The sequence below is a fragment of the Camelus bactrianus genome, chromosome 4, assembly GCF_048773025.1.
Source record: "Camelus bactrianus isolate YW-2024 breed Bactrian camel chromosome 4, ASM4877302v1, whole genome shotgun sequence".
NCBI lineage: Eukaryota > Metazoa > Chordata > Mammalia > Artiodactyla > Camelidae > Camelus > Camelus bactrianus.
The window spans coordinates 65,834,585-65,860,177 of NC_133542.1; the positions used below are offsets into that span (position 1 = coordinate 65,834,585).

General features: G+C 49.1%; 1 protein-coding gene across 5 annotated transcripts in view; it reads right to left on the bottom strand.

Moving 5' to 3' along the window:
* The window catches only part of GGTA1 (glycoprotein alpha-galactosyltransferase 1 (inactive)), a 60,090-nt gene that overhangs the window by 18,688 nt on the left and 15,809 nt on the right, over positions 1 to 25,593 (bottom strand). For 2 of the 5 annotated variants that reach the window (XM_074362150.1, XM_074362149.1), the window contains exons 1-3: positions 9,913 to 10,037; positions 9,377 to 9,492; positions 1,183 to 1,271 (exon numbers count right to left, since the gene is read on the bottom strand). In XM_074362150.1, the coding sequence (XP_074218251.1) occupies positions 1,183 to 1,271; positions 9,377 to 9,492; positions 9,913 to 10,015 (308 nt within the window). In that variant the 5' untranslated portion in view covers positions 10,016 to 10,037. Of the gene's footprint in view, positions 1 to 1,182; positions 1,272 to 9,376; positions 9,493 to 9,912; positions 10,039 to 25,593 lie in introns of those variants that run through there. The other 3 variants (XM_074362151.1, XM_010950326.3, XM_074362152.1) reach the window with 3 other exon arrangements.

The following is a 25,593-nucleotide window of genomic DNA, read 5'->3' on the forward strand; positions in this document are numbered from 1 at the left end:
AGCTCCAGACTCCAACGAGGATATTTCCTCAGCCTCAGGTACCCAGGGGAACCCCAGGGCCCCTGCATCCAACTCTAAGTCATCTTTTCTTCGGACCATTTACCTCCTGTTTCTTCTGTTTGAAAGACCTGGTTTGTGACCACTTTACCTTGGTCACTCTCTAGCTTGTCTTGTTCATCTTGAGTTGTTCAGAATTAAACAGAGTAACATTCCAGAAGTGGTTAGATCTATTCAGCACCCTGGGGAATAACAGCTCCTATTCTGGAGGCTCTTCCTACTGAGGTACCTGAAGGTGCAATTCTTGGTCCTGCTGACTCATCAAATCTTTAGAATTTAAAAATTGAAAGGGACATCCTGATATTAATCCAGGCCACCATCTTGAACTTGGGGGGCTACTAAAACACTTCATCATGAAAATATCAGTGGTGACGAGACAGCTGTCCCAGCGCAGTTGTACGGTGGCCTTTTTGAAAGAAAGGCTGAGCTGTACCAGTGCCTCTTACAGTCACAGGCATCGTGCATTTGTGTAGCTGCTTGTGTCAGAAGCCTCTCCAGCTGGAATCCCCAAGGCACTGTAGTTTCCAAAAACACAGAAGCAGCTCAAATATTTGGGGTGAATCCACTGATGAATTTGAAAACTCAGAAATGTTTAACTCATTTTGCTCTCCAGAATTAAAAAAAAAGGCAAAACACCCAAAATTTTAGCCAGGCACAAATGAATCACCAGCGACTCAGAGTGTATTTTGCAGCAAAAGTCAACAACTTGAGTTGTTCCTTTGAACTCTGCAGATATTTTAGGACTGCAAAAATTAGGGTGGATTTCTCATGGAATTCCTGCCTGAAGTTTCTTAAGGTAATTTCCATATCTGGTCATATAAATAATTTAATATGACATTTTGGTCTTAATATGACCTTGCTGTTTTCAGCTCTAGCCAACCCAGAACCACAAAAGTATAAAAATCAAGACATTCGGAACATGGCAGGAAGGAAGATAATAAGCTGGGAGGTGCTTGACGATGTAGTGATTTTAAAGGCAGTCGGGCTCAGGGGATGCAGGAAGGGTACACTCCCTTCTTAATGGTGTCAGTTAATTCTAATTTTAATTCAACCTGGTGACTTGGCTGATACTAGGAGATTAGAGGAGACTTTGATCAACATCATTTCATCATATTTTGTAATTACCTGTTGATATATTCCCAAAACACAACAATTACAGTTGAGACAGCCAGCATTGACAGAATCACTTTTCCTTTGACATTCATTATTTTTTCCTAGGGGAGGGGAAAAAAAGAAGAGGGGAAAAAAATAGATTAAATAAATCCAGAGTGAGATACGGTTTTTAAGAAATGCTTCTACCCATATCCTTCCTAAAAGGGAAAGCCAATGAATATTTAACGAGGGCTAAGAAGTGTGTTCTACCTTAAATTGCATAAGCCTGCAATGGCAAATTAGCCGATTCAATTGAATTGACAGGGCTGCCTGTGTTGGGGAGGATGCTAAGGCCACTTTGAGGCTCAGAGGGAAAGTATCCTGACTTTCCTGCCAAGGGCTGCCATGGGTGTGGGAGAGTGAGGGTCTAGCTAATGGTTACCAGGGCTCCAGCTGCCTCTGAATTCAGATCGCCCCAATTCTCAGCACATGACTTCAGGGAACCATCCATCCAGAGCTCTGCTGCTCTGGATATACCGACTGTACACCCCATCCTCAGAGGAGAAAACCATGCTGTAGGCTCAGCCACTTCCCAGCCCCCCCCCACCAGCTTTTCCCCACCACGCCCACACCATTGGCGCACAGTAGGTACATAAATATTTCCTGGTTGCTTCATGAAATTGTCGTTGAAGAGGGGAGGGATACTGGGTGGGGGTGACAGGTTGGAAAGTACTTTAATTTGGGTGGCCGGGGACGGCCTCACTGGGGAGGTGACTTTAAAGCTTCCGAAGGGATGAAGATAGGATAGAAAAGGATGAAAAGTGCCATGAGAAGGGATGGGACTATTTTGGAAACAGCATCTATAACAGGCTGACAGGAGAAAAAGCTGCTTGTGTTTGAAGGAAAAAAAAAAAAGCAAAAACCTGGACAAGAAAAAAAGTAGTGAAGCTCTCTCACCTGAGTGGGTGGAACAAGGGAGGGGTGATGGTGGGACGCAGGCAGAGGGTGGGCAGGGGATGTCAGAGCCCAGAAAGGCATGGAAAGTGGGACGGGGACCCACAAAAGCATCTGAAGCTGGAGAATCACCTGATCCAACTTCATTCAGAGAGACCCGTCTGGGTGCTGGGGTGTGGAGAATGGATTAAAAAGACAAGGGCAGACTATTCTAAAGGCCAAAAAAGAGGGGAGATGACCTGGCTCAAAGGGTAGCTTCATTCAAAGTATACTTTGGAGAGAGAATCAACAGGGTTTGGCTGGTTAATTTCATCATCAGGGCTGAGAAAGGGAAGGAGCAAGTTTTCTGCTTAAGCAGGTGGGTTGGAGGAAAATCATCATGAATTCCCTTTTGGATGTGTGAATTTCAAGGAGTGGGTGAACACCTAAATTGAGATGGGTAGGCAGGTGGACGTTCGAGTCTAAAGTTCATTGGAGAGATGTGGGCGAGCCATGCAATTGGACCAGGGACCAAGGATGGTATTTAACATGAAAGGAATAGATTCAATTACCAAGGAGAGAATGGGGATAGAACAAAAGGAAGGAAGAGGGATCTGGGCTGAAGACTGAAGATGTGGACATTTAGGGGTAGGATAGAGGATGGGGTGAGAAGGAGAGGAACAGGAGGTAAGAGAAAACCCAAGAGTGGACACCTGGGGGGCAACGTCACGGCCTTTGTGAAGCCACTTCCCACCCTGACCCTAACCACCAGCAAAGCCCCCTTTCTCTTATCCAGCTCTTCCATCATGTTGCTCCTCCAGCACCTCCTGTATTCATGTTGCTGTACACATTGCCTTGGGAGGGGCTCACATGGTAACATCCGCATTTGGCTCTGTCTGCTCTACCCATTTGTTCGAGCTTCCTGAGGGCAGGAGGGCTGTTTTCTTATTCGATCCTGAACCCCAGTGCCCCGCAGAGAGCAGAGAAGGCCATCAATAAATATCTGGTAAGTGAATGAAATAAAATGAGAATGGCATTGAGATGTGTCCTTTCAGGGGACAGGTTATTTTCCAGTTCTTTTCAGAGAGGGTTGTGAGATGATTCCAGGCTTGGATCCCATGGGCTACATCACCTTTATTATTAAATTCAGTTAAAGAAGAGAAAGTAATGGGATTATCAGCCATGACACTCGATTCTTTCTTGCTTAGAAAGGGAGTCTGATTGGAAACAGAAAAGCCATGACTCAACCTCCAGCTTTCAGATACAACCGTGATCCGTGGCCTTCTGGAGACCGTGAGAAGATAGGCCCACTGGGCCACAGGGAAACCTCAGTCTGGAGCTCCTTCCCTGTGAGTACCTCGTGAGCTGGCCCCTACAGCCAGGGCCCTCTGCAAAGTGATGAATTGCAGAAGGCTGCATGCAGATCGGCCCCTCTGCTGGAAAAAGCCACTTGATGGCTACACTGAGTGCTAGGAAAGTCCTGGGTTTGGGAGCAAACAGATCTGGATGCAGGCTGTGGCCACATTTGCTGCTGTCTGCACTCCCAGAGAGGTGTGGATGGCGATAAACCACATGAGCTTTGGAATGAGGCTGGGACTTGAGACACACATGGAACTGGGTAACCCTGAACCCGGAGGCATCTCTCAGACCCTCATCCAACTCCAACAAGCTCTGAAAACCGAAAGCCTGTTTGTACTTCAGTTGGCATCCAGGTTCTGACTGACATGAGGCTGTTTATCATCTCCAACCCACTTAGGGAGACTGTTTAAACGTTTCTTTGCATAAATATTGATGTGTTTTGTTACATGCTGCTGCTGCACTGGGGGCATTACATAATATATGATAAATAATCCACATTCAAAAAATTCTGAATTCCAACATCTGGCCCTAGGGATTCAGAAAAAGGATGGTGGACCTGTAATTGATCTCATTCAATTGGTTCCCTCATCTTTAAAATGGGGGTAAAAATGGTACTGTTTGCAAGAGATGGTATCCATAAAATATTTAGCATTGTGCCTGGCACCGTATAAATGATCCAAAAAAAAAAGCTAGTTCTTTTTACTGATACCTATAATACAGGCTGTTGGGAGGATCCAGTGAAGATAGCACAGTGCCTGGTACTTAGCAAGAGCTCAAAACATATTTGAGGGAAAGGGATAAGGGTATTGGAATAAGAACATGCTAAACAGTGAAGCACAAACTGATGCAAATTCAGGATGCTAAAGGTTTATCCGTATGTTCTGTGTGGCAGCCTGATTAAGAGCTCCTCGGAAATGCCACGTGACTTCGATTTTCTTTCATCAAGTCCAGGCCATCCGAAGCTTTATCATCCCCACTTGCTGAGAATCAAAGACAAATTTTCTCCCGGTGTAAGAAATGTTAAACCGAGAAACACACAAACTCCCGTGGAGAACACTGACGTTTAAATCAGGGAGAGCCTGAGGTAAGATCAGACACACTTCCTAATCCTCTTGCCAGATTCAGGTGTCTGATTTTTTTAATTTCAGAAATTAGCATCAGAGGCAACTCTTGAAGCCCATTTCTTTCTGGACTTTACAGTGATTGAATCTGCTTGCTTTATGCTGAGGTCAGGCATCACTCTTGCTGGAGACTTATAGTTGGAAGCTGCCTAAATCAGCCAATATTGTGTCTTTTAGCAAAATGCTGGAAATGGGTGTCTATAAGCTTCCTGGAATCTGGAACCCAAGTCTCCAGGGAAGAAAGGGTTGGCAGGGTGTCCAACCGTTCTTTTAAAACATTTTTATTTTTCTCTCTGGATAAAAATGAGGCACGTGGCAGCCAGCGTGGTCTAAAAGCCCTTCACTTATGTGTCCGTCCCTCAGAATTTTCAAAACGGTGTAATTCTCAAGATTGGTGGTTAGCTCTCTTACCCAAGTAGGAAAGTAGGGTTGCTTCTGAACTTCCCATTTAAGTGGTAGAGCACAGAAATAGGACGTGCAGAGTGCTAGCACCCTGGCTCGCGGGGGGAGCGTGTAACCACCTCCAGGTCACCTGGGCCCCACCCCTCAGGGGATCAGGTGCACCCAGCCAGGTCTGGTTCCAGGGGAGCCCTCCCAGCGTCTCCTCGGCCCTCTTGTTGAGGTGTTTGTGAGGTCTCTTTGAATCCATCCTACCACCCACATGGGCTGCTCCTGGGCCCCTCCCAGAACTCAGCTCCTGCAATGGTTTCCAAATGAAACCATTCACAGCCCCAACTCCTGGAACATGTGCAGACTGTGCTAAACTCAGGTGCATTTCGCAAGGCAGGGTCACGTTGTTAAGCCTGCCATTTCTCCACACTCCTCTCCACCCACCCCCTTCGCCTTTTCCACTTCTATTTCCCTGGAGTGTCAGACAGACTTTTCCACGTGGCCTATCAATTTAATTCTTCCTTACACCCCCCCGGCCTGTCCTACACAGACCGATGCCCACACCCAAGACCTCAGAGAAGCTCATCGTTTCACCCCAGCTGGGCTAAGTCAAGGTATTCCTTCCAAACACAATCCCTCTCTGAAAGGAATTCAAGTGGACCTTGTTTTCTCCATCTCATGTCACGGGGAAGGGTAAGTGTCTCAGCTAAATCAGAGCACTCAGAAACCCTGGAAAAGCCATTATCTTGGGAGAGCAGGGGAAAAGCAGTGTCAGAGGAAACCAAACCTTCCCATAGGCTGAAGAGTCTTCCTCTGCCTGTGATACACCCCCTGCCCCTGAAACCTATCCCGTCCTCCCCAGGAAACTGCCCCTGCTAGGTGGAGCCTGAGTCACTTCTCCACCATTGCAATGGGTCAAGACACACAAAAGGACACGTGTCAGGTGGTGATTAAGTGTTGCGAAAGAAACAAAGCAGGTAAGTGGTAGGGGAGGGCGCAGGAATGAACTGGGTATTAGTCACCTGGGGCAAAACTCCTATCTTTAGTCCTCCTTTGCTCCACTGTACCGTTTAGATCCCGCACTCCAGGCAGCAATGAGGTCAGTGCTAAGGCTCTGAAACCTGCAGTCCTAGATGCACACCCTGGGCAAGTTCTCTGGCTCTGAGCCTCTACTTAAAGAGACAAACTGGAGCATCAGATGCCCTCCTCTAGGGTTCTAGAAAGGACAAAAGGAGACCGTGTATATGAAGCACATTGTGCCTGGTGGTCAGTAACGCCCCACAAATGGCAGTCTTCACGGGGATGATGTTGTTAAGGGGAAGATTCAGAAACACGTGGCTCTGAGGTTAGAGCTGTGGCTTCATCTGAGAGGAGCCCTCCGCCCCAAGCTGTGAATGTGGTGACAGTCAGCTCCCTGACCCGCTGCCCCCAGCTCAGGGGCCCCGCTGCTCAGCATGTCTGCCCTCATCACCTGGCGCTCAGGTTGGGCAGGGAAGGAGGGTGAGGCTCAACCATCACCCCAGCCCCCACACAGAGCGGCTCTGTAAACTGGGGGTCGTGGATTTCTCTGGCCTCAGTCTCTTTGTCCGTGAAACAAGCCCTCTGGACTTCACTTTCCACGACAGGCTTTCCTGATCAACCCAGGACCTGGGTGAGAAATCGGCCACAGGGCTGGAAGTCTCATTTTACAAGGGTAAGTTCACTCAGCCACATGGAGCTCATCTTGCCACCACGGCAAACATGGATTCCTTGATGTGAAGATCTAGCGATAGGACTGACAACCAACATGTGCTGAGTCCGAGGCCAGTTCACCCAGAAGCTAATGACACCTCCTGCCAGGCCCCCTGACACTCAAGAAGGGGCCTGGTCTCCTGCTGGGGTGGGGCGTGAGTGAGGCCCAAATGCTTCCCCAAGGTGAGGCGAGGGGAAATCACTTCAGCCTGGGTGCCTGTCCTGGGGCTGCAGGTGGGGCCAAGGGACTGACCTGACTCGCTGCACCCCAACCTGGGTCCCAGTAACAACCTGCCCCAGGTGGACCTGGCAGAGCTCCCAGGAGCCTCCTACTTTGATCCCAATGGAAAGGAGCTGAGCTAGACGCTGCTCTGTGCCCTGCTCAGGGGTCACGGGGATCCCTGGTGTCCATACCTCCCACCCCATCCAGGATCAAAGAGCTGAGTTTTCTGGAGCTCTGGTCAGGGCCACCTGAGCAGGACTCTGCCAAAAGATTTACATCCTTGATAAGCTGGAAAGCCGAAAGAAACTTTTCTAAACTCGTAGTAATAAAGGGCAACCACTGATTAACCATGGTAGAGGCAAAACCAGTTTGTCTTCCTTTTGTCTCTATTGAAAATGATATTACAAACTCATTACCAGATAAAGAGGCAGTCCAAGAGAATGCAGCTGACATATGACAAGTGCGTCAGACAGCTAAGTAATACTAAGTATTTTTATATTATTTTTCACATCATTTGATTATGCTGTTGTTTTCTGGATTTTGCCCTCTTTGGAGTATTTGTCAGTTTTTGTTATCTGTTGCGATACCTCCTCATATTCTAAATGCAGTCAGCCTTCTGTAGCCATGGGGTTCCACACACACAGATTCAACCAACCACAGATTGAAAATTTTTGAAAACAAAATATTCTGGAAAGTTCCAAAACTTAAGTTTGCCACACACAGGCAACTGTTGACATGGCACTTACATTGTATTTATGACTATTTACATAGCATTTATATTGCGTCAGGTATCATAAGTAATCTTGAGATGATTTAAAGTATATGGGAAGATGTGCTTAGGTTACATGCAAATACTTCACTGTTTTATGTAAGGAACTTGAGCATCCTTGGATTTTGGTATCCGAGAGGGTCCTGGAACTAATACCCAATGGATACTGACGGAAGATTGCATTCACTTCTATGCCTAATATTATATTTGCAACTTTGCATTCTTTTTCTTAAAGCGGGCCCTGAAAATTGAATAAGCTTCCGGCCCTGCAACCCTTGGACGCCCCCCAACTGAACCAGGCCAGGCCCGGACTAACCACTTTACCAGCAGCCTCTCAGGTAAGCCTCACAACAACCCTGTGAAGTCACTCTCGTATTATCCCCATTTACAGACATGAGAACGGAGGCTCAGAAAGGTTAAGCAACTTTCCTAATGTTACACAGCAGAAAGTGATGGAGCTGGGATTCAGGTTCAGACAATGGGCCTCCAGTGTCCACCCTTTTAACTCTTCTGTTCTCAGTAAACAGAAGGCTTATCCATGCACTAATCACCCAGGTCTCTTTGGCTTAGCCTCTCATTTTGCCTTTCATGATTATCACTTAAAAACTGACCCGAAGCTAGCCAGTCACGGGCTAGCCTCACTGAGGGTTAGGCTCTCCTTGGACCAGCTGCTGAGCATGGGCTCAACTCCTCTGCCATTTCCAGGTGCCTCCTGTGTGCCTGGTGTGCCTGGCATGAGCCTTCCTCACTCACTCCATCCTGTTTATCCCTCATCATGGTCAGGACAGTGGCTTTTTAGCTGAAGAAACTGAGCTTCAGCAGAGGCTGAGATCACTTGGCTCCCCCACAAGGGAGGTGCTGAGTTTGAAAAGCAGACTCTCTGCCCCCAGCCCAACTCTCTGCACGGGGGTGGCGCTGGGGGTAAGGAGGGAGAGCGCTGCTTTATCCTAAAACCTCTCCAAATCAGTGCGCATGATAGGGAAATACTCTCTGTTGGAAGAAACATGGTACAATTTGTGGGAAAAAAAAAAAAAAAGAAAGCGCGGGGAAGGCTGTTTCCAGTTGTGTTTTTCATTATGAGAGTCAGAGTAAACACAGACAGAGGAAACTAAGAGACAAGCCTCAGACTAAATACATGACTCGCTGACACTCCAGCCATCACAGACTGAACAACCTGTTCTCTGAGGGACATCTTGTAGTGCCCTTTCCTGTATCCCCTTCAGGAAATCTGAAGCCTGGATCCAGCCAGCTTTTCCTTCTGCTTGGCCCAGAAATCATTGTGCAAGAGTTTTTCCAAGAGACATAAGGCGAGGTAAATGAAGGGTCGGCACAGCCTGAGAGGACGCTGCATCCACCCACAACGCGGCCCCAGGCCCGGGCCTCACCCTCCAGCCCCTGCAGGGGCACCCTGAGTCCTTCGGAGGGAACTCCAGGCCACAGCCACACCCTGGGAGGTCCTGCTGAGGGAGCAAACTAAAGCCGAACTTACAGTGACCGAGCCAGCATCCCACGAGCCCCACTTCTAGGTCCAAGGATGCCGGGGAGAGGAGGACTGTGTCTTCTCCCAGATCTACCGAGGGGGCCAGCAAGGTGAGGAGGAGAGCAAGCTCCCTCCCCGGGTGAATCCACACCACAGCCGGCTCACCGTACCCCCAGTGACCCCAACAAGGCAGAGGTAAATCATTTCAACGTTTCACCTACCTCATCGTCTGCGTCTCTCCCCCCAGAGTAAAAGGCAAAACAACCAAGTTCTATTGAGCTCCGTTCCACAGAAGGAGGCAGGGCTGGGAGGAAGGGAAGGTGCCGCGTTCCAGCTCCTGTCAAAAGAATAAACAGCTGTTTCAGGAAGAGGGAGGAAGATGGATCCCGCAGCAGCCCGGGCTTTGTTCCTTGCTGGCCCTGGGAAGTGGGCTGTTTATCAGGCCTGTGGACTCAGCTGCTTGCCAAGGCAGGGCCGTTTCTCTCTGGGCCCGTGGACGGCCTGGCCTCCCTCACCAAGTGAAACTACAAGTCCAGACTCAGCTTGGTGTCGGAGGAGGGAAAGCCACCACCCCGGGGAGAGACACACAGGCTGCCTGCGACACCCACTCCTGGGGGAAAATGGGACCGTTTTGAACCCAAACAACCCCAAGTGACAATGGCCAGGAACAGCCAATGGAGAATAAAGAAAAGAAAAAAGAAATCAAGAGGAGGGTGGCTGAAGGAGAGAGTCCTCAAGACTCCTGTTGAAATGCTACCTAAATGTTCCTCAAAGTCGAGCCTCTCGTCCGCATCCTTCAGGCTTAGGAAGTTGTTTTGTTTGAACGCTATTTTTGTAGAATGTTCTAAGGTCTCCTGCATCGCAGGCCAAGCTATAAGAACTTGAAAAGGTCACTGAGGCCCAATGCTGCTCTTTGGCTGAATAATGCTTAACCCTTCCCACACCCACCTCCTGCTCCCAAAATAGACTTTTCCGGCTGGAAGGGACCTCATGGCAGTGGGTTTTCAAATGTCGAAACAGCCAAAGCTTTAAAACACAAAAACAAAACCAACAAACACGTGAAGTCATCCTCAGCGTGTAAAGCAGAGGACATGGGGGACTTTGGCTGAAGCAGGGAAATGCAGCTTAAGGCCCCCTTATCCCTCCCAAGTGGCCCCGGACACCTCCTGGGAGTACAGACTGGAAACCTCAGACAAAGGACAAGGGGCCAAAACTGGACAGAAAGGAGCCACGGACTGCCCCCCAGCCCCTCCCTCCTGTTCTGTGGAGGAAATTTCATGGCCCCCTCCTCTGGGGGCATGAGCTAATTGACTGCAATCTTCTGGGTCTGGAAGTCCTGCTTAACAACTTACTTAAATCCTTCCTGCTGGCAGCTACTGAGGCTGAGCCAACCCCACTTACGACCCTGTCATTCCACCCCAAAGAAAGTACACATGAGCTCACTCCGAGACGTGGACTGGAACATTCATAGTGCACCAAAACCCGGAAGCGACCCCCAGGCCCGTCATCAGAACAGGTCAGGTGCGATGTCGCGTGGCAGCCCACCAACGTGAGTGACAATGAACCAGCTACAGCCACTGACATCAGCAGGGTGACCCTCACACAAATGGTATCGAGAGAAAGCAACCCTGAAAAACTGCACTTACTTAACGTTCAAAAATAGGTAAAGCCAAACTGCAGCGTTAGAAGTCAGAGTGGGTATGGTGGAGACAGGGAACGTGCCCAAGAGAGTTGCTGGAGGCATGGTCACATTGTTTCTTGAGCTGGGTAGTGGATACACAAGTGTGTCCACTAAGTGAAAATTCATCACTAATGTGCCTTTTCTGTGTGTATGTTAAAAACAAAAAAGGAACAGAAACCTCTTTGCCAGAAGCTGCCTTCTCAGGCATTCTGTCTTCCCCTGACTCTAGCTCGTGGGCCACAGAATCATGGATAGACCCTGCCTTTCTCTTCTCTTGTGTCTGATGCTCCAATTCCGGGCACCATGAAGCATCTCACTGTGGGCTCAGGCAGGATCTGTTGCATCCAGCGATCCAGGCATCTGGACTCTGGTCAAAGGGGAAGGGAAAGATGGCAGCATTTGGAGGGCTAAGATACAACTGCGCCTTTCAGCAAGCGGCACCGATCACGGGTCACAGGGGGCTCCCACTTTACAGTTACAAAGCAGCCTCTCTCCTTCACTTCAGTGGATCCTCAGGCTCACGCACCAAGTGGTTGGGGCGGGGGGGAGTCTCTGGGAGCCTCTGACCTGCTCGAGGTCGCCGGCTGGTGGGTCCCATGCTGCCCTTCCTCCTTAGCTGCCTCTGGTGGACACTCAGCAGGCTTCTGAGGACAGTCTAAAGGTTAGCAAGATTAGAGGCTCGAGGTTGGTTAACCACAGCTCACCAGAACGTGTAAATCTGGAAGGCAGAAATTTCAATTTCCAGAAGATCCAACGTGATCTTCCTCCTTGCCTGACATACCTTCATGTTCAGACTCTCAAAACAAGGGTGCACATACTTATGGTCCTTCCTTAATTGAGAGGCAGGGAACTGTAGCAAATAAGCCTCAGGCCACGTAGCTCTGCTGATCAAAGGAGGCCAGAGGCTGCCCAGGTAAGAGCTTGGCATGGTTCCCAGCCAGGCTGACTAATCTCATCGCTCGACAGTCACCAAGGCTGAGTCCATGGGCCTAGCAGATGACAGCCAGCATTCAATTCTGTCCACCTGCCACACCCCGAGCCTGAGGACTGCAGGGCCTTGGAGCTGCGGCCAAGGCAGCTGCAGCCCAGGTGTGCGGTGCCCTGGCTTCACGTCCCAGACCTCCTCCAGCTGGGGAACACGAAGGTCCAGATCCTCACTCTGCTTACCTCTGTGGGAGTGAGGATTAAGTGTTCTTGGCAAAAAGGCTACAGACACAAAAGTTGCAGGCTGTCACTGTTTGCTTTAATCCTAAATGTGTTTAGCGCAGTTAAAAAAAAAAAAAACATTCTTGATGTTGCTTATGAGTGATGGAGCAATCTGATTGGTTTCTTCTTCTGTGCATTGAAGAAAATTATAATCCCCAGCTCTCAGGATGTGTGAAGGGCTTAGAGCATGGTGGTTATGAGCATGGACTCTGGGCCCAGGGTACCTGAGGTTTGAGTCCCACCTCTGCCCCATATACTGTGCAATCTTTGGCAATTTACTTCTCTGTTTCTGTTTCTGTAGTTGTAAAATGGGAATAATAGCAGTTGGATGGTAGCTGGCACACAGTGAGTGTATAGAGATACATATCACCCATTAGTGCAAGAATTAAGAGGCAGTCCTTGAAGAGTGCTTGAGGTACTCAGTCATTGTCAGTCTCAGGTGTTAAATTAATCCAAGGTTGCCACTCCCTCGATTTTATGTTTGTGTACGAAATATATATTTTGATCACGTAGTCCTGCATGTGGGGGAAAGGTAGGGAAGGAGATGTTCCTGGCACAGTGTTTCCATTACGAGGAAGCATTGCCACACACCTGTGAGTATCAGAGCTGAAATGATCTTGGCGAAAGCTGATGCAATAAATAACTGCAGTCAGAAGCATTTGCACCTGTAAGTCTATAACCTTGAGAAGAGCTGGAAAAATGAAATCATAGCTCTTTCCAAGCAGAACCTTGCAAACCATCTTGAGATCTGCCTCCGCCCCACCTAACTCCAGGACGGACCCCACCAAAGCCATGCTAGAGCATTCCCTCTGCCTCCACAAGCTTCCATCCTGAGCCTCAGCCGTCCTCCCTTACACCAAGAAGTCCCTCCAGGGGGCTAACCTCGGTTCTTCATGCTGTAGGTCAGACACTTTCTAGAGAAGGAAGAAGCTGGCTTTGTTAACAGCTTGGAAGATGTGAGGAGCTCCCACGAGGGGCAAGGTCCAGGGACTGATGATAGCTCGGACTTGAGCTCCCGGCACAGGTGGGAGGAGGATTTTTCCAACCAAGGGGTCTCTGCCCTCCTCCTGCCCTCTCTCAGTTCCTCTCACCACTTCCTCAGGCTGGTGACTGCAAATGGAGATGAGAAAGATGAACCTGGTCGTTCTTATCACAATCTGGCCATGGGTACCAGGGGGTGCCCTCGCCTCCCTAGAAGTTCTCACTCCTCCCTGGGCAAAGAGAATCTTGAAGCCAGGTAGGCCAGCTCCCTGCCTCAGAGCAGAAGTTCTTCTTGAACAGAGGAGAAGCTCAGTGCCCCTCAAGGTGACAGTCCTGCCCTGTTTAGAGCCCACTGCCTGTCTACAAGACCCATCTAACTTTCTCACATCCCTAGAGGGTAAGCAGGGTAAAGATTACAGTCCCAAATTATAAGAAAGGGAACTGACAGGGAAGGGATAGCTCAGTGGTAGAGTGCATGCTTAGCATGCACAAGGTCCTGGGTTCAATCCCCAGTACCTCCATTAAAATAAAAATAAATAAATAAAACCTAATTACCTCTCTCCACAGAAAATATTTTTTAAAAAAAGGGGGAGCTGAAAATAAGGTAAGAAACTTGTGTGGTCTGAGGAATCAACCCTAGAATGGAAGACAAGTTTGGGGGTCTTTCCATGATTCTATCCCACCTTAACCTCTCCCCCCTCAGTGGTTATTTGTTGAATGAATGCTGAGTGGAAGCCTACAGGAGCCAGGCAGGCAGTCAGCAGAAGGGTGTGAACTGACCAGGTATAATGCAGTCGGGCAATTGGGAGTGGTGGGGTCTGCAGTCAGCTGGGGAACTTTGGCCCAAATCAGATCAAAGTCAGATTATAAAAAGAAAAAAAAAAACAAAACAACTGTGTGCCCCAAAAGCACTTCTCTGATTACAGAATGGGCCATATTGGCCATAGAGAACTCTTTTTTTAAAGGGTATTATTTTTTTACCAGAAGCTAAAAGTGTTGTTTGAACCCTTGCTTCACCATCACCAGCTTGTGTGATATAGGCATGTCCGATTCCCATCTCTGTGCCTCTGTTTTCTCATCTGTGGCGTGCAGCGTCCCTCCTAGCTCCACCCTGCCCTGCCTGAGCCTGAGTCTGGGGGTACAGCTGTGAATCCAGGTCCTATAGAAATATGACTGGGGGAATCTCGGAAGGCTTCGTGGAGGAGGTGTCATGACTGGACCTTTTCAGATGGGCTTCTCCTGCTTCCCAGGGACCTGGCATGTCAGCCTGCACAGGCCCTCATCCCTCTCTCCCTTTCACATGCTTCCTGAAGACAGGCTCGAAAATTAACCTGCAGGGGGAGGTGGGCGACCCCACCCTTCAGGATTTACAAATCCTATTCTACTCAGGCCCCCTGGGAGGTCCTCTGGGGTCATCTTATGAACCAACCAGCTTTGGCTTTCAGAGGGGGCCAGGATGTCACAGAACTGCCAGCCCACTCAGGAGCCCCACTGAACCCTCCTCGGGAGGCTCAAAATGCACTGGTGATAGAAAAGAGGAAATTGGGCACAATCTAGCCCTGAAACCGAAAAACCCAGCCAAGCAAAAAAAGGGGAAACCAGCTTCCTGAGAGAGGGGACTCAGAGTCTGGTAGGGCCTCAGAGAACTTTCTCCCACCCTAGCTCGCTGCAAGGCCAGCGTGAGGACTCCAGCAACTGTGAAGATAAGGAGGGCAGGCAGGCCCCCACCCCCTAGCTCAGCCCCAGAAGCATTTCTCTCCAAAGAGCCTGTGGAAGGGAGTGGTTTGCTGTGAAGTAACTTTTGAAAAAAACTGAAGTCAATACTAACAATACAACCAGATAAAAGAAAGCCCAGCGAAGTGCTTTATAAACCCAATGATGTGGTTCCACAGGCCGTGTGGCCCCAGGCGCGTTATTTTTCTCCCTCTGAGCCTCCTACCCCATGTGGGCACTGGTCAGCTGGAAGCAGACATTCCCAGGATCCCTATGGCTCCTTGGCAGGGACCCACGTGGGCTCAGTGGCTGCTAGGAGCTTGTTCTCGCTTGCTCTGCAAACCTGGCTGATGAACGTGCAGCCTTCAGAGCTCAATGCCACCTCCTCTGAGATCTGCTTCCTGGCCAGAGCTGATTGTCTCTGCCAAATTCCCACAGCCCTTGTGCAGCTGCTTGTTTCATGGCACCTGGAGCACAGGTTGCCGGGCACGTGTCCATCTCGCCCTCACGTGCAAGTTCTCAAGTGCAGCAGGGAGCTCTGCTTGAACTCAAGGTCCCTGGTGGTCCTCACACATGGTCCGGTTCAGAGGAGGTCCTGAGGACTGGTAGACCAGTGGATAGATGGGCAGGTGGATGCTGTATTGGCTTGCTAGGGCTTACCATAGCAAATACCACAAACTGGGTGGCCTTCACAGTTCTGAAGGCCAGAAGTCCGAAGTCAAGGTGCCGGCAGAGCTGGTTCCTTCTGAAGGTCATGAGGGAGAATCCATTCCATGCCTCTCTCCTAGCTTCTCGTGGTTGCCAGCAACCCTTGGCATTCCTTATGGCAGTATAACCCAACGCTGTCTGCATCGCGACACAGTGTTCTCTGCGTGTGTCTGTGTCCAAATTTCTCTCTTCTTATAAGAACACCAGTCACTATTGGAGTCCACCCAAATCCAAAATGACCTCATCTTAACTTGAGTCATCTGCAAAGAATCTATTTCCAAAAAAAACCTCGTATTCATAGGCACCCGGGGGTTAGGGCTTGAACACATCTTTTTGGAAGCCACAGTTCTATCCACTAGAGACAGTTATCCAAATAGCTATTGGTTGGCAGCCTGTAAACACTAGTGGAACCAGAACTACCCTCGAGGTCAGAAACACTGCATGTAATTAGCAGCGTTGAAAGCAAAAGGTTGGAGATGGACGAGGAGAAGGGGTAGTCTTGAGAAAGGGGAAAGTGGATGGACTCCTTAGAGCATCTCTGTGTGACTAGGATTATGGGAAGAAGGGAAGTCCCTCCCTGGGACAGGCTCTGTGGGATGCACAGTAGAGATGCTGCAGGTCTGTCAATACTCAGCTCTGGGTGTCATAGAGATGTGAGTGACTGAGATCACCCCAGGAGGGGTAGGATGTGAAAGAAGAGGGGGCTTCCAGGGCAGCTGGCATCAAGAACCCACGGCAGCACGGAACCGGGTGCCAGATTGCAGTGGGTCAAGGAATGAACCTCAGGTGAGGAAGTGACGTCAGTGAGTGTAAGGACCTCTTTCCAGCAGTTTGCCTTGGGAAGGGTTGGAGAGAGGGTGCCAGCTAGAGAAATCATGAAGATAAGGGGAAATGCTCCTGAGTACACTGCTGACAAAGGGAAACCCTTGATAAGACAGAGCAAAGGAGAGGAGGGTTTGAAGATTCAGAAGAGACTGAGGACAAGTGTTAAGATTATCTCTGCGGGGAGGATGGGGAGGAGGTGCCACCGAGACAGGCAGAAGGTGCTTCCCCTAGTACAAAAGGGAAAGAGACAGAATGGATGGGATGGTAAGTTTAGGGAACAAAGCTCCAATCCAGAGCAACTCAAGTGTGGAGGGTGAAGGGGTCAGAGTAGGAGGGGTGGGGTCAGGGAAGAAGCTAGAGGGCCGTGCAGAATCTTATCACCAGGAGCCTCGAACCCCCACCTGAGGAGTCTGCATTTCATCCTGAAGATACTGAGGAATCCTTGAATGCAATTCAGCAAAGAGATTTACATAATTTGCTTTTTAGAAGAATTCCTTGGCTGCAGGGTGAGGGTGGGTGGGAGAAGTTAAATCTCCAGCCAGGGAGCCCAGCCAGGAGGCTGCTGGCTGATGTCCAGGGGAAAGAGTGGAGACCTTGCCCCATGGAGTGAGCTAGAAGACAAGAAAGAAGTGGCATCTTGAGACCTTGGGTTACATGAATTGAACTATCTTTCAAAATTTGCTTCAGTATCACCTTGGAGAGACTGTCCCGGAGTTAAAATTACTTTCTTTTTTGTAGTTTACTTATTTATCTTTTAAATTTCTTTCTTCCTCTACCAGAATGGCAACTCTATGTGCAGATAGATACTTTGTATGTTTTGTACAAATGCGAAAAGCCCTCTTACAGCACCTGGCACTTAGTACATCTTCGTAGTTTGTTAAAGCACATGCCTGGTGCAGCGTGTGGCACCTGAGTGTTCGATAAATGTTAACTATGGAGATAATAACAAGAATAACAGTGAGCAATGGGATGAAGGGAGTGAGGCAGAGATGAGTCTAGTCTAGCGAGACTCAAAGTGTGGACCGCACGACAGCAGCATCAGCATCACCTGGGAGCTTGTTAGAGATGCAGAGCATCAGGCCCCCCCCACCCCTAACGAATCGGGACGCCCAGAGTGGGGCCCAGGAATCTGTGTCCGCATGTGGTCTGCAGGGATCAGAAACCAGATGGGTTCCCCGGTTTCTAGCTGAAGTAGGAGAGTGGATGGTGTTGCTATTGACTGAGAAACAGAGTGTGAAGGCTGGAGTAGGGGGAGTTGGTGAGTTCTGTTCTAGATGTGTTGAGTCTGAAGACTCTGCAGAAGCCCGCTCAGCAGGGGCATCCTAGAGAGAGAGCCCGGGGAAGAGCCCGATTTGGGAGCTGCCAGCATGCAGGCAAGAGTGGGCAGGTCTGATGTGAGCAGAGGGAGGGGAGCACCGAGGACAAAGCAAGGCGTCCTTAATGGGCACCACCCTGAAACTTAAGGGCCACAGCCAAAAAAAGTTGTCAAGAATGCTGGGAGAAGCCCCGTCTGAATTTTTAGCTCACCTCCACCCTCAGCCACTCCTCTGACAGCCCTGGCCCCATTCCCCTCACCGCACCCCAAGAGAGTAGGCAGCGGACCTGTACCCAGGCAAGGTCACTGCTGTCTGAGAATCCTAAGGAGTGGGGTTGCCAGGCAGACACAGGGGTGGTGACAGACAGAGGTCCTGTCCCCAGCTATGCCTCCAACTCTGGGTACCTCCCTACATGTGCCTGGTTGATTCCCACCCGCTCCCCGCCCCCTGCCCCAGTCAGATGAAAAGGTGGGGCTGGTGTCTCTGACCCTCCATCACATGCGAGCACGATGGGCTCACAGCACCCCTCGCGCCCAGCCGCAGACTCCCGGCGAAGACCCCAGCATAGGAGCAGAGCAGCTGGTGCCTTCGGAGGATGTGATGAGGCTCCAGAGACCTCATCCGAGGGGAGATCACAGCCTTTGGGTGGAGGGAGGCCACTCGGGGTAGGCAGCCAGGAGCCCAGAGCCAGTAGGAGGCCCTGGAACCAGCAAGGGGCCATTTCATGTGGGGAGAAATGATAGTTTTCAGGGGGCCTCTGCCTGTTTCCTGTTCTCTCCCAGAAGCAGATCCTGCCTCTCTAGGGGTCAGCTCCCAGGCCCAGCCTGTTGCCCCCATGTGCTCCCCTGGCTGGCCGACAGCACAGTCTTCTGGGTGACCTGAGGAGTGATGTAAGCACGTCACTCTCTCCCTCAGGAGGTCAAGTCCCTCAGGCTTTTATGCCAGTGGTAGTCTATCAACTCTCCTCTCCTGGTGTCCTGCTAGCCCAGCCGCCCTCCCAAAGGTGGTCACTCCATTTACAGCATCCATGCCAGACGGCCTCTGCTTGAAGCCTTCTAGGGGCGGGGAACTCATCACTTCTCTGGGTAGTCTCATTCATTTCTGGATTATTCTGATTGTAAGACACATCTTGTCAGTGCTTCCCAGAATGTTATTACATTTCATTTTCATATACCATCTCCTTTAATCCTTCCTACAATCAGTAACGATCTCTCAGTTTCCCAGATGGGGAAACTGAGGCTCAGAGCTTACGTAACATGGACAAAATCACAGAACCAATACACTCCACCTCTCTGTGTAGCCTTTCTCATTGACCCTAACAGCTCCTCAGAATAGGGTGTCTGACTCTTCTCCAAGCAAAACACCATCTTCCCTGGCACACTTCAGGAAAGCCATGCCCACAAGCATTTATTCCATCAGTAAACACGTGGAAGGCATTTACTCAGTACCGGGGACAGAATGAATCAGACCCACTCCCTGCATTTGTCAAGTCCAAGTCTGGTGATAGGGACACGTGTGCCCATAAGTGCCCAGTGCTGTCTCCAGACCGCAGCTACTGCCGTTGCGCGAACCCACCTGGGGCTGGCACAGCGTCCCCTGGCGGAAGGCAGTGTTCCTCTCCACCTCATCTCCTGTTCTGTTTTGTTTTCCCATCCTCCTATTTTTGCCATTTGTGCTTCACCTTTTCACAGCAAGCCCTCCTGGTGTAGGTCGTGTCCCAGAGCTGGTAGAATCAGGGTGCTTTCCCTAGGACAGTTCTGGTTTATACCTGCTGTGGGTCACTTGGCAGGTTAATGTTTTAGTGCCTCCCTTCACTCTCAAAGCTGTGTAGGTCTGGAGGATAAATCACAGGGTCACTCTATGTAAAAACAGTTCAATAAAATAAAGAGGGTTTGATGAAGTCCCTTTCAAGATCCCTCCCAGCTTGGACCTTAGGATTCAGGGCTGTGTTTACTCTCTACAGGTGCCCAGGACACCCCTCTCCAGCATCCAGTCTTTCCTGCAGCTGCTCAGAGGTGGTACAAGTCCAGTCCCTCTGGACACATTTCTGCCCCGCACCCCATCCTCAACTTGCCCCCCTGCGCCTGCAGCTGGGATCATCTCAGTTCTCCCTGCCTTCCCTGTGCAGGCCAGAAGGTCTCAAAACCTAATTTGCTGGAAAATCATGAGGTTGTTTGTCTTGGGGTTTTTTTTTTCCCCTTTGTTTTTGTTTGTTTGTTTTTTGCCTCCATGAGATTTTTCTGGGTCTCTTGTCATAAGCTGACTTGAGCATAAACGGCCTTTCAAGAATTAATCTCTAATGATGAGGTTCGAGGAATCCTAGAGCAAAACAAAAAACCCCCCAAATTCCAGCCCCCCATGCCCACTTTCTTGCTGTGTGGCCCTCAATAAGTCGCTTCACCTTCTGAGCCTCAGTTTACTCATCTGTAAAATAGGGCTAATAATTTCTTACTTCCTGAGTTGTTGCAAGGGTGAACAATAACATCTGTAAAGTTCCTGGTAGGTACTTAGGAAAAGACAACTTGTTTTATTATCGCTGGTTCCTAAGAGACAGGCACTTTCCCCACGTCATCCTGGTGGCAGGAGGCAGGAGAGCGTAGAGGTTAAAGCCTGCATTTGAGTGAGACGGGCGTGGGCACTGACTAAATACATGACATTGGGCAAGTCACATGGCTTTCTGGGACTTGGTTTCTCACCTCTGTAAAATGAGAATCCCCATGCCTCTTTCTTAGACCATCATAAATGAGATAGTATACACAATACTTGGCATGAGGCCACTCAATTCCTCATAATGATTATTCCAGAATTCTCTACCTCATAGGCTCCGGCACCACCTGCTCTGTGTTCCCAAAGAGTCCGCCAAGTTCCCATGTCCTAAAAACAACCAGCCCTTCCTTTGCATGGGGTGTTGGTGAATCTTCCCGCCCGTTGGAGCTTCCACCACAGCCTGTGAGGCAGGGTGGGTCTTCTCTGCTCTCCCTGTGTGCCAAGGAGGAGCCTTGGGTGACATGCCCAAGGGGCCTCAGCTGGGACTGGAAGCTGGGTTTGGGCAGAGCCAAGGATTTCTTCGATCTGCTTCTGTCCCATAGAAAGTCTGCAAGTCCCGGATTTGAAGTCAAGGGGGTTACGTGTTCATTTGATCATTCATTCATTAAATATGTATTTAATATCAATATTGGCACCTGCTGTGGGCCAGGCACTATTCAGGCTGCCGTCTACAAGGACCAGCCAATACGGCCTCTCTCTCATGGAGCTCATGCTCTAGTCCAAAGCTGAGCCCCAAGTCGAACTCTCATACCAGCACCTGTGATGAAGGTGAGTGTCCTGTGACAGCAAGGAGTCACCCACTTCCTCTGGGCTCCGTGGACTTCTGGAGGACTCAGTGGTCTCACCTGCCACCTCGCCCATGTGGCCACAGGAGCACCCTCACCACCCAGCATCACTCTCCTCTCAAGCACCGCCCCAGTCTTCTGAGTGGCTTCATTTTACAGCTGAGAAAACCACAGCACCATGGCAGGGAAATGACTTTTCCAGGGCCCCTTGGCAGTGAGGCGAGGCGGCTGGGGCTAGTACCCAGGTGCCTGGCATCACTCCAGGACAAGCTGCCTCTTAACCACAGCACAGGAATTCAACAGCTCAGGGAAGGGGCTGAGGGCTGCAGTCAATGGTCTTCTAGAGTTTCCTTATTTATGTCTGAGAAAATCCTAAAAGACTGCCAGGGGTGGCCACATCTCTGCTCTTCCTTCTCCCCCACCCCCACTACTCCCGAAGCTCTTGAGTGATTTTGGATGCCACAATGGGACACAGAAATGCCATGGGAAGAGGTGAGCATCATGTGTGGACTGAAGACAAGTGAGGCATCCAATTTGGAAAGAAATCCCTCTCATAAACATGAAATAGCTCAGAAATGGAGCAAAAAACACCTAAATACATGCTCCACTTACAAACACCATATAGATCTGTGATGAAAAATGTGGTTTGGATACCCTGACTCGACCCCATTGCCTCTGCCTTCCCCATACATTTAGCACCTAGAGCTCCCAGCAGGTATCACCCGTCCTCTTCACGGCTGTTGCATTCTTCACTGAGCTTCTGCTTTTCATTCCCCCAGAGACGGTGGCAACTGCCTGTCCCTTTTTGGTCCTCTGCTTAGTACTTGGGCTGAGAAGTGGCGTTGGGGTTTTTCGTCTCTGGGCTTGGTTTCCTAGCACTCACAGTGCAACACCTACAGCCTGCTGTCTGTGCCACCAGCCTGCCTATCTCAGCTTGCGGAGTTTATGTTAGCATGCTAGGTACAGAAGAGATATCCTGCTCTACCAAATATTTCCAGCTCTCCACCTTCGTGGTAGGATTTCGTTTCCTGGTCCCCTTGCGGTTGGGTAGGGCCCTGGAACTCATCTGACCAATAAGATGTGAGTTGGCCCAAGCATTTAATTGTAGGTGGAAAACCCTCTAGGGCTCTCTTTCTCTGTGCCATGGAATATATTCAGAAGGCGACTCTTCCATCAGCCTGGCTCCTTGAGAGAAGAGCACAGCCCCAGTGGACCCAAGATGCTCATATTAATTAGTAAGAAATAAACCTTTATGGGTTTGGCTCCTAAGATTCAGGGGTTATTTGTTTCTGCAGCATAACCTACTCCATCCTGACTGATACACTGCCCATCTCACACAGAGTAGGATATTCTCTAGATATTAGTCTATCTTCTTCCTTATAAAACCTTTACCCTCCTCACCAATGAGAGCCTTGCATAAACAAAGGAAAGTGAAATGGAGGCAAGAACATTTCTCCAAGGTCCTGTGGAATTTTTCCTCCTAAATCCCAGAGATGGGTGAACATTCAGCTAAATTTGAAAGGTGTGAGAAGTTCAGAGTGTTGACTTCTATGGCCTCCCTTTCCTATGAAACAGGAAACTAGGTCACTTGATGAGATCAAGTCGGGCTAGCAGCTTGAGAGCCACCCAGTGTAGGAGCAGATGCCTTGAGCACTGGGAAAGGGCACTGACCAGGGATGAGGACACAGGGTGCCAAGCAGCACTGCAACCCTTCTGGGGTTGTAACTGAGCCAGTCGCACAGTCCCATTCACCAGGTCAGGGACAATGACAGAGATGGTAACTTATTGGCTCCCTCCCCAGTTAGGGACTGACTGGCCAGGAGGGAGATGTGGTTAAGCGTAACAAAGGAGGCGTGATTTAACTGGCTGATCGAGGGAAGAAAGGAGATGGTGCTCACTGCACCCCTATAAAGTCAATTCTACTGTCATTCCTATTTTACAGAGAGGAAAACTGAGGCTCAGAAAGGCACTATCTCTTGCCCAAGCTCGGCCAGCTAAGGATCAGGGTGAGGACGATTACAAGTCTCCTGGCACAGAGGCTGAGCCACCACACGGGCTCTTTCAGCCAGAGGCCACTTCACTCCCTCTGAGCTCCCCTCGGCCCCTTATCAGGCTTACACTCTGCACCTCTACTTCCACTATTAATTACTCAACATAATTACATATACCCCATTCTAGACTGTGTGTTCCTGGAGAACAGAAATCTGAACCTTACGTAATAATAGTAACAACGACAGCAGTAGCAGCAAGGGCTACCATTTCTTGAATGCTTATGACAAGCCAGGCTGGGTTCTAAGCACTTTACGCTCGGCACTCAGTTCTCACTAAACTGCGAGGGGAGGTACTGGAGTCATCCTCATTTTACAGATGAGAAAGCATCTCAGTTTGGTGGAGCTGAAATGCAATCCCTAATATTAATATTTTAAAAACTATAGTTTGATTTGAGTCATTTCCTGTATAATCCTATTCATTTTATTTTTCACATTTGAAAACATCTTCAGAAGGGGTCTTAGGCTCCTCCAGAGGCCAATGGAGTCTATGGCACGATACAGGTTAAGAAGCCCTGCAGAGGCAGATGCCTGGATTCCAGAAGCAGGGTTCTGTGCTCCAGAATCCCACAGAACCCAGAATTCCTAGCTGGTATGGGGTAAGGGCTATACCATCTTCACGCAACAGTGGGAAGTGAATCGTAGCTACTTTATCCCATCCACACATCATAAATACATAAATACCATAGATACTTTAATTTTAGCAGTGTGAGCCCATGTTTAACATTCATCATAATAAACAAATCACTTGTTTACCCAATTAAAAAAAAAACAGTTTTTAGCATCCAGGGTGCTAATTAGAAAAGCATCAATTGGTGATCACAAATTGGGGCAACCAGAGGGCTTGCAGCCACTGCCTCTGGATAGGATGCTGGTGACTCCATCCCCAGACTATGCATCCTTGAGGGCAGATTGGCTGAGCATCTCTAGTAGATTTGCTTTCTTAGCTTCTGAGCGCTGGCTTGGTCCAAGCAGCACTCACCTAATATCCTATACAGTATATGATGAAGTTTTATACTTTATAAAACGTTATGAAACTAGAATTTACTTTAAATTCCAGGCATCCAAACACGTTCCCTGAATCATGAGCCAGGCACAACTCCCTGGATTTCAGAAAACCTGGGCTATTATATGACTCGGGAGTAGGGTGCGGGGCCAACGCTCTCTGCCCAGAGCAGAGAGCTAGTTGCCCTCCTTGCCAGCTGGCCAGTGCTGAAGGCTGAGCCTCAGGACAGCCAGATGACAGTCTGGCACTGCCCCGCCCAATGGGCTGTATGACCTTCCGTAAACTGCAGACTCCTTCTGGGCTGCGGTTTTCTTATCCGCTAAATATGGGGCTGTACTAGGTCCACATCCAGCCAATAAACAATCACAAAGCACTGACTCTATGCCTGGTACTGCGGGGAATGCGGGGATTATACGAACTCCCTAAGGAGCTTACGTTCTAGCCGGGGAGCCAGGCCTGGAAGCAATTAACTACTACTCATGAAGGAAGGAGATAAGTAGGAGTGGGGTGGAAGCCCCCTGTTGTGTTCTGGGGCCACAGAGGCAGGACTAAGCCACGCGGCACGGGGCTGGGCAGCCAGGCTGCAAAGAGGAAAGGGCTGCTTTTAAAAACTTTTTTTTTAATTGAAGTGTAGTGAGTTTACAACGCTGTGTTATTTTCTGGTGTACAGCATAGTGATTCAGATTATATATATATGTGTATATATATATGTGTATATATATATATATATTCCTTTTCATTATAGGGTACTGCAAAGTATTGAATATAGTTCCCTGTGCTATACAGTAGGACCTTGTTTATCTATTTTATATATAGCAGTTAGTATCTGCAAATCCTGAACTCTCAGTTTATCCCTCCACCCTACTCCCCACCACTTTCCACCCTGGTAACCACAAGTTTGTTTTCTATGTCTGTGAGCCGCTTCTGTTTTGTAAATAAGTTCATTTGTGTCATTTTTTTAGATTCCACATATAAGTGATGTCATATGGTATTTTTCTTTCTCTTTCTGGCTTTCTTCACTTAGTATGAGAATCCTGGTCCATCCGTGTTGCTGCAAATGGCATTATTTTATTTGTTTTAATGGCTAAGTGTATTCCATTGTATATATATACCACATCTCCTTTATCTAATCATCTGTCGATGGATATCTGACATTTAATATATCTGATATTTGACATTTAAATCTGACATTTAAGTTGCTTCCATGTCCTGGCTATTGTAAACAGTGCTGCTGTGAACACTGGGGTGCATGTATGATTTCTAATTAGTTTCCACAGGACATATGCAGGGAGGGGCTACTTTTGAACTGGGCTTCAGAGGGTGAGTAGAAGTCCTGTGGGTGGGGAAGAGCATTTGGGTTGAAGGACCAGCATCTGTAAATGCAGGGGCCAGAAGGAGAACCTATCCCCACCACCTGCCAACCGGGAGCCCAGTGTAGACTGTGGAGCTGGGGTCACCCCTGATCAATCCATAGATCTACTGTTTTGTAGTCTAGAAGGAAGAGTCCTGGCAATCTGTATTTTTAACAACCTAAGTGATCCCGACATGCAGAGGCAGTAGGTGTTATGGGTTGAGGGAAAAAAATAAATGAATAAATACAAAAATGAACTGGACCTCAGGCA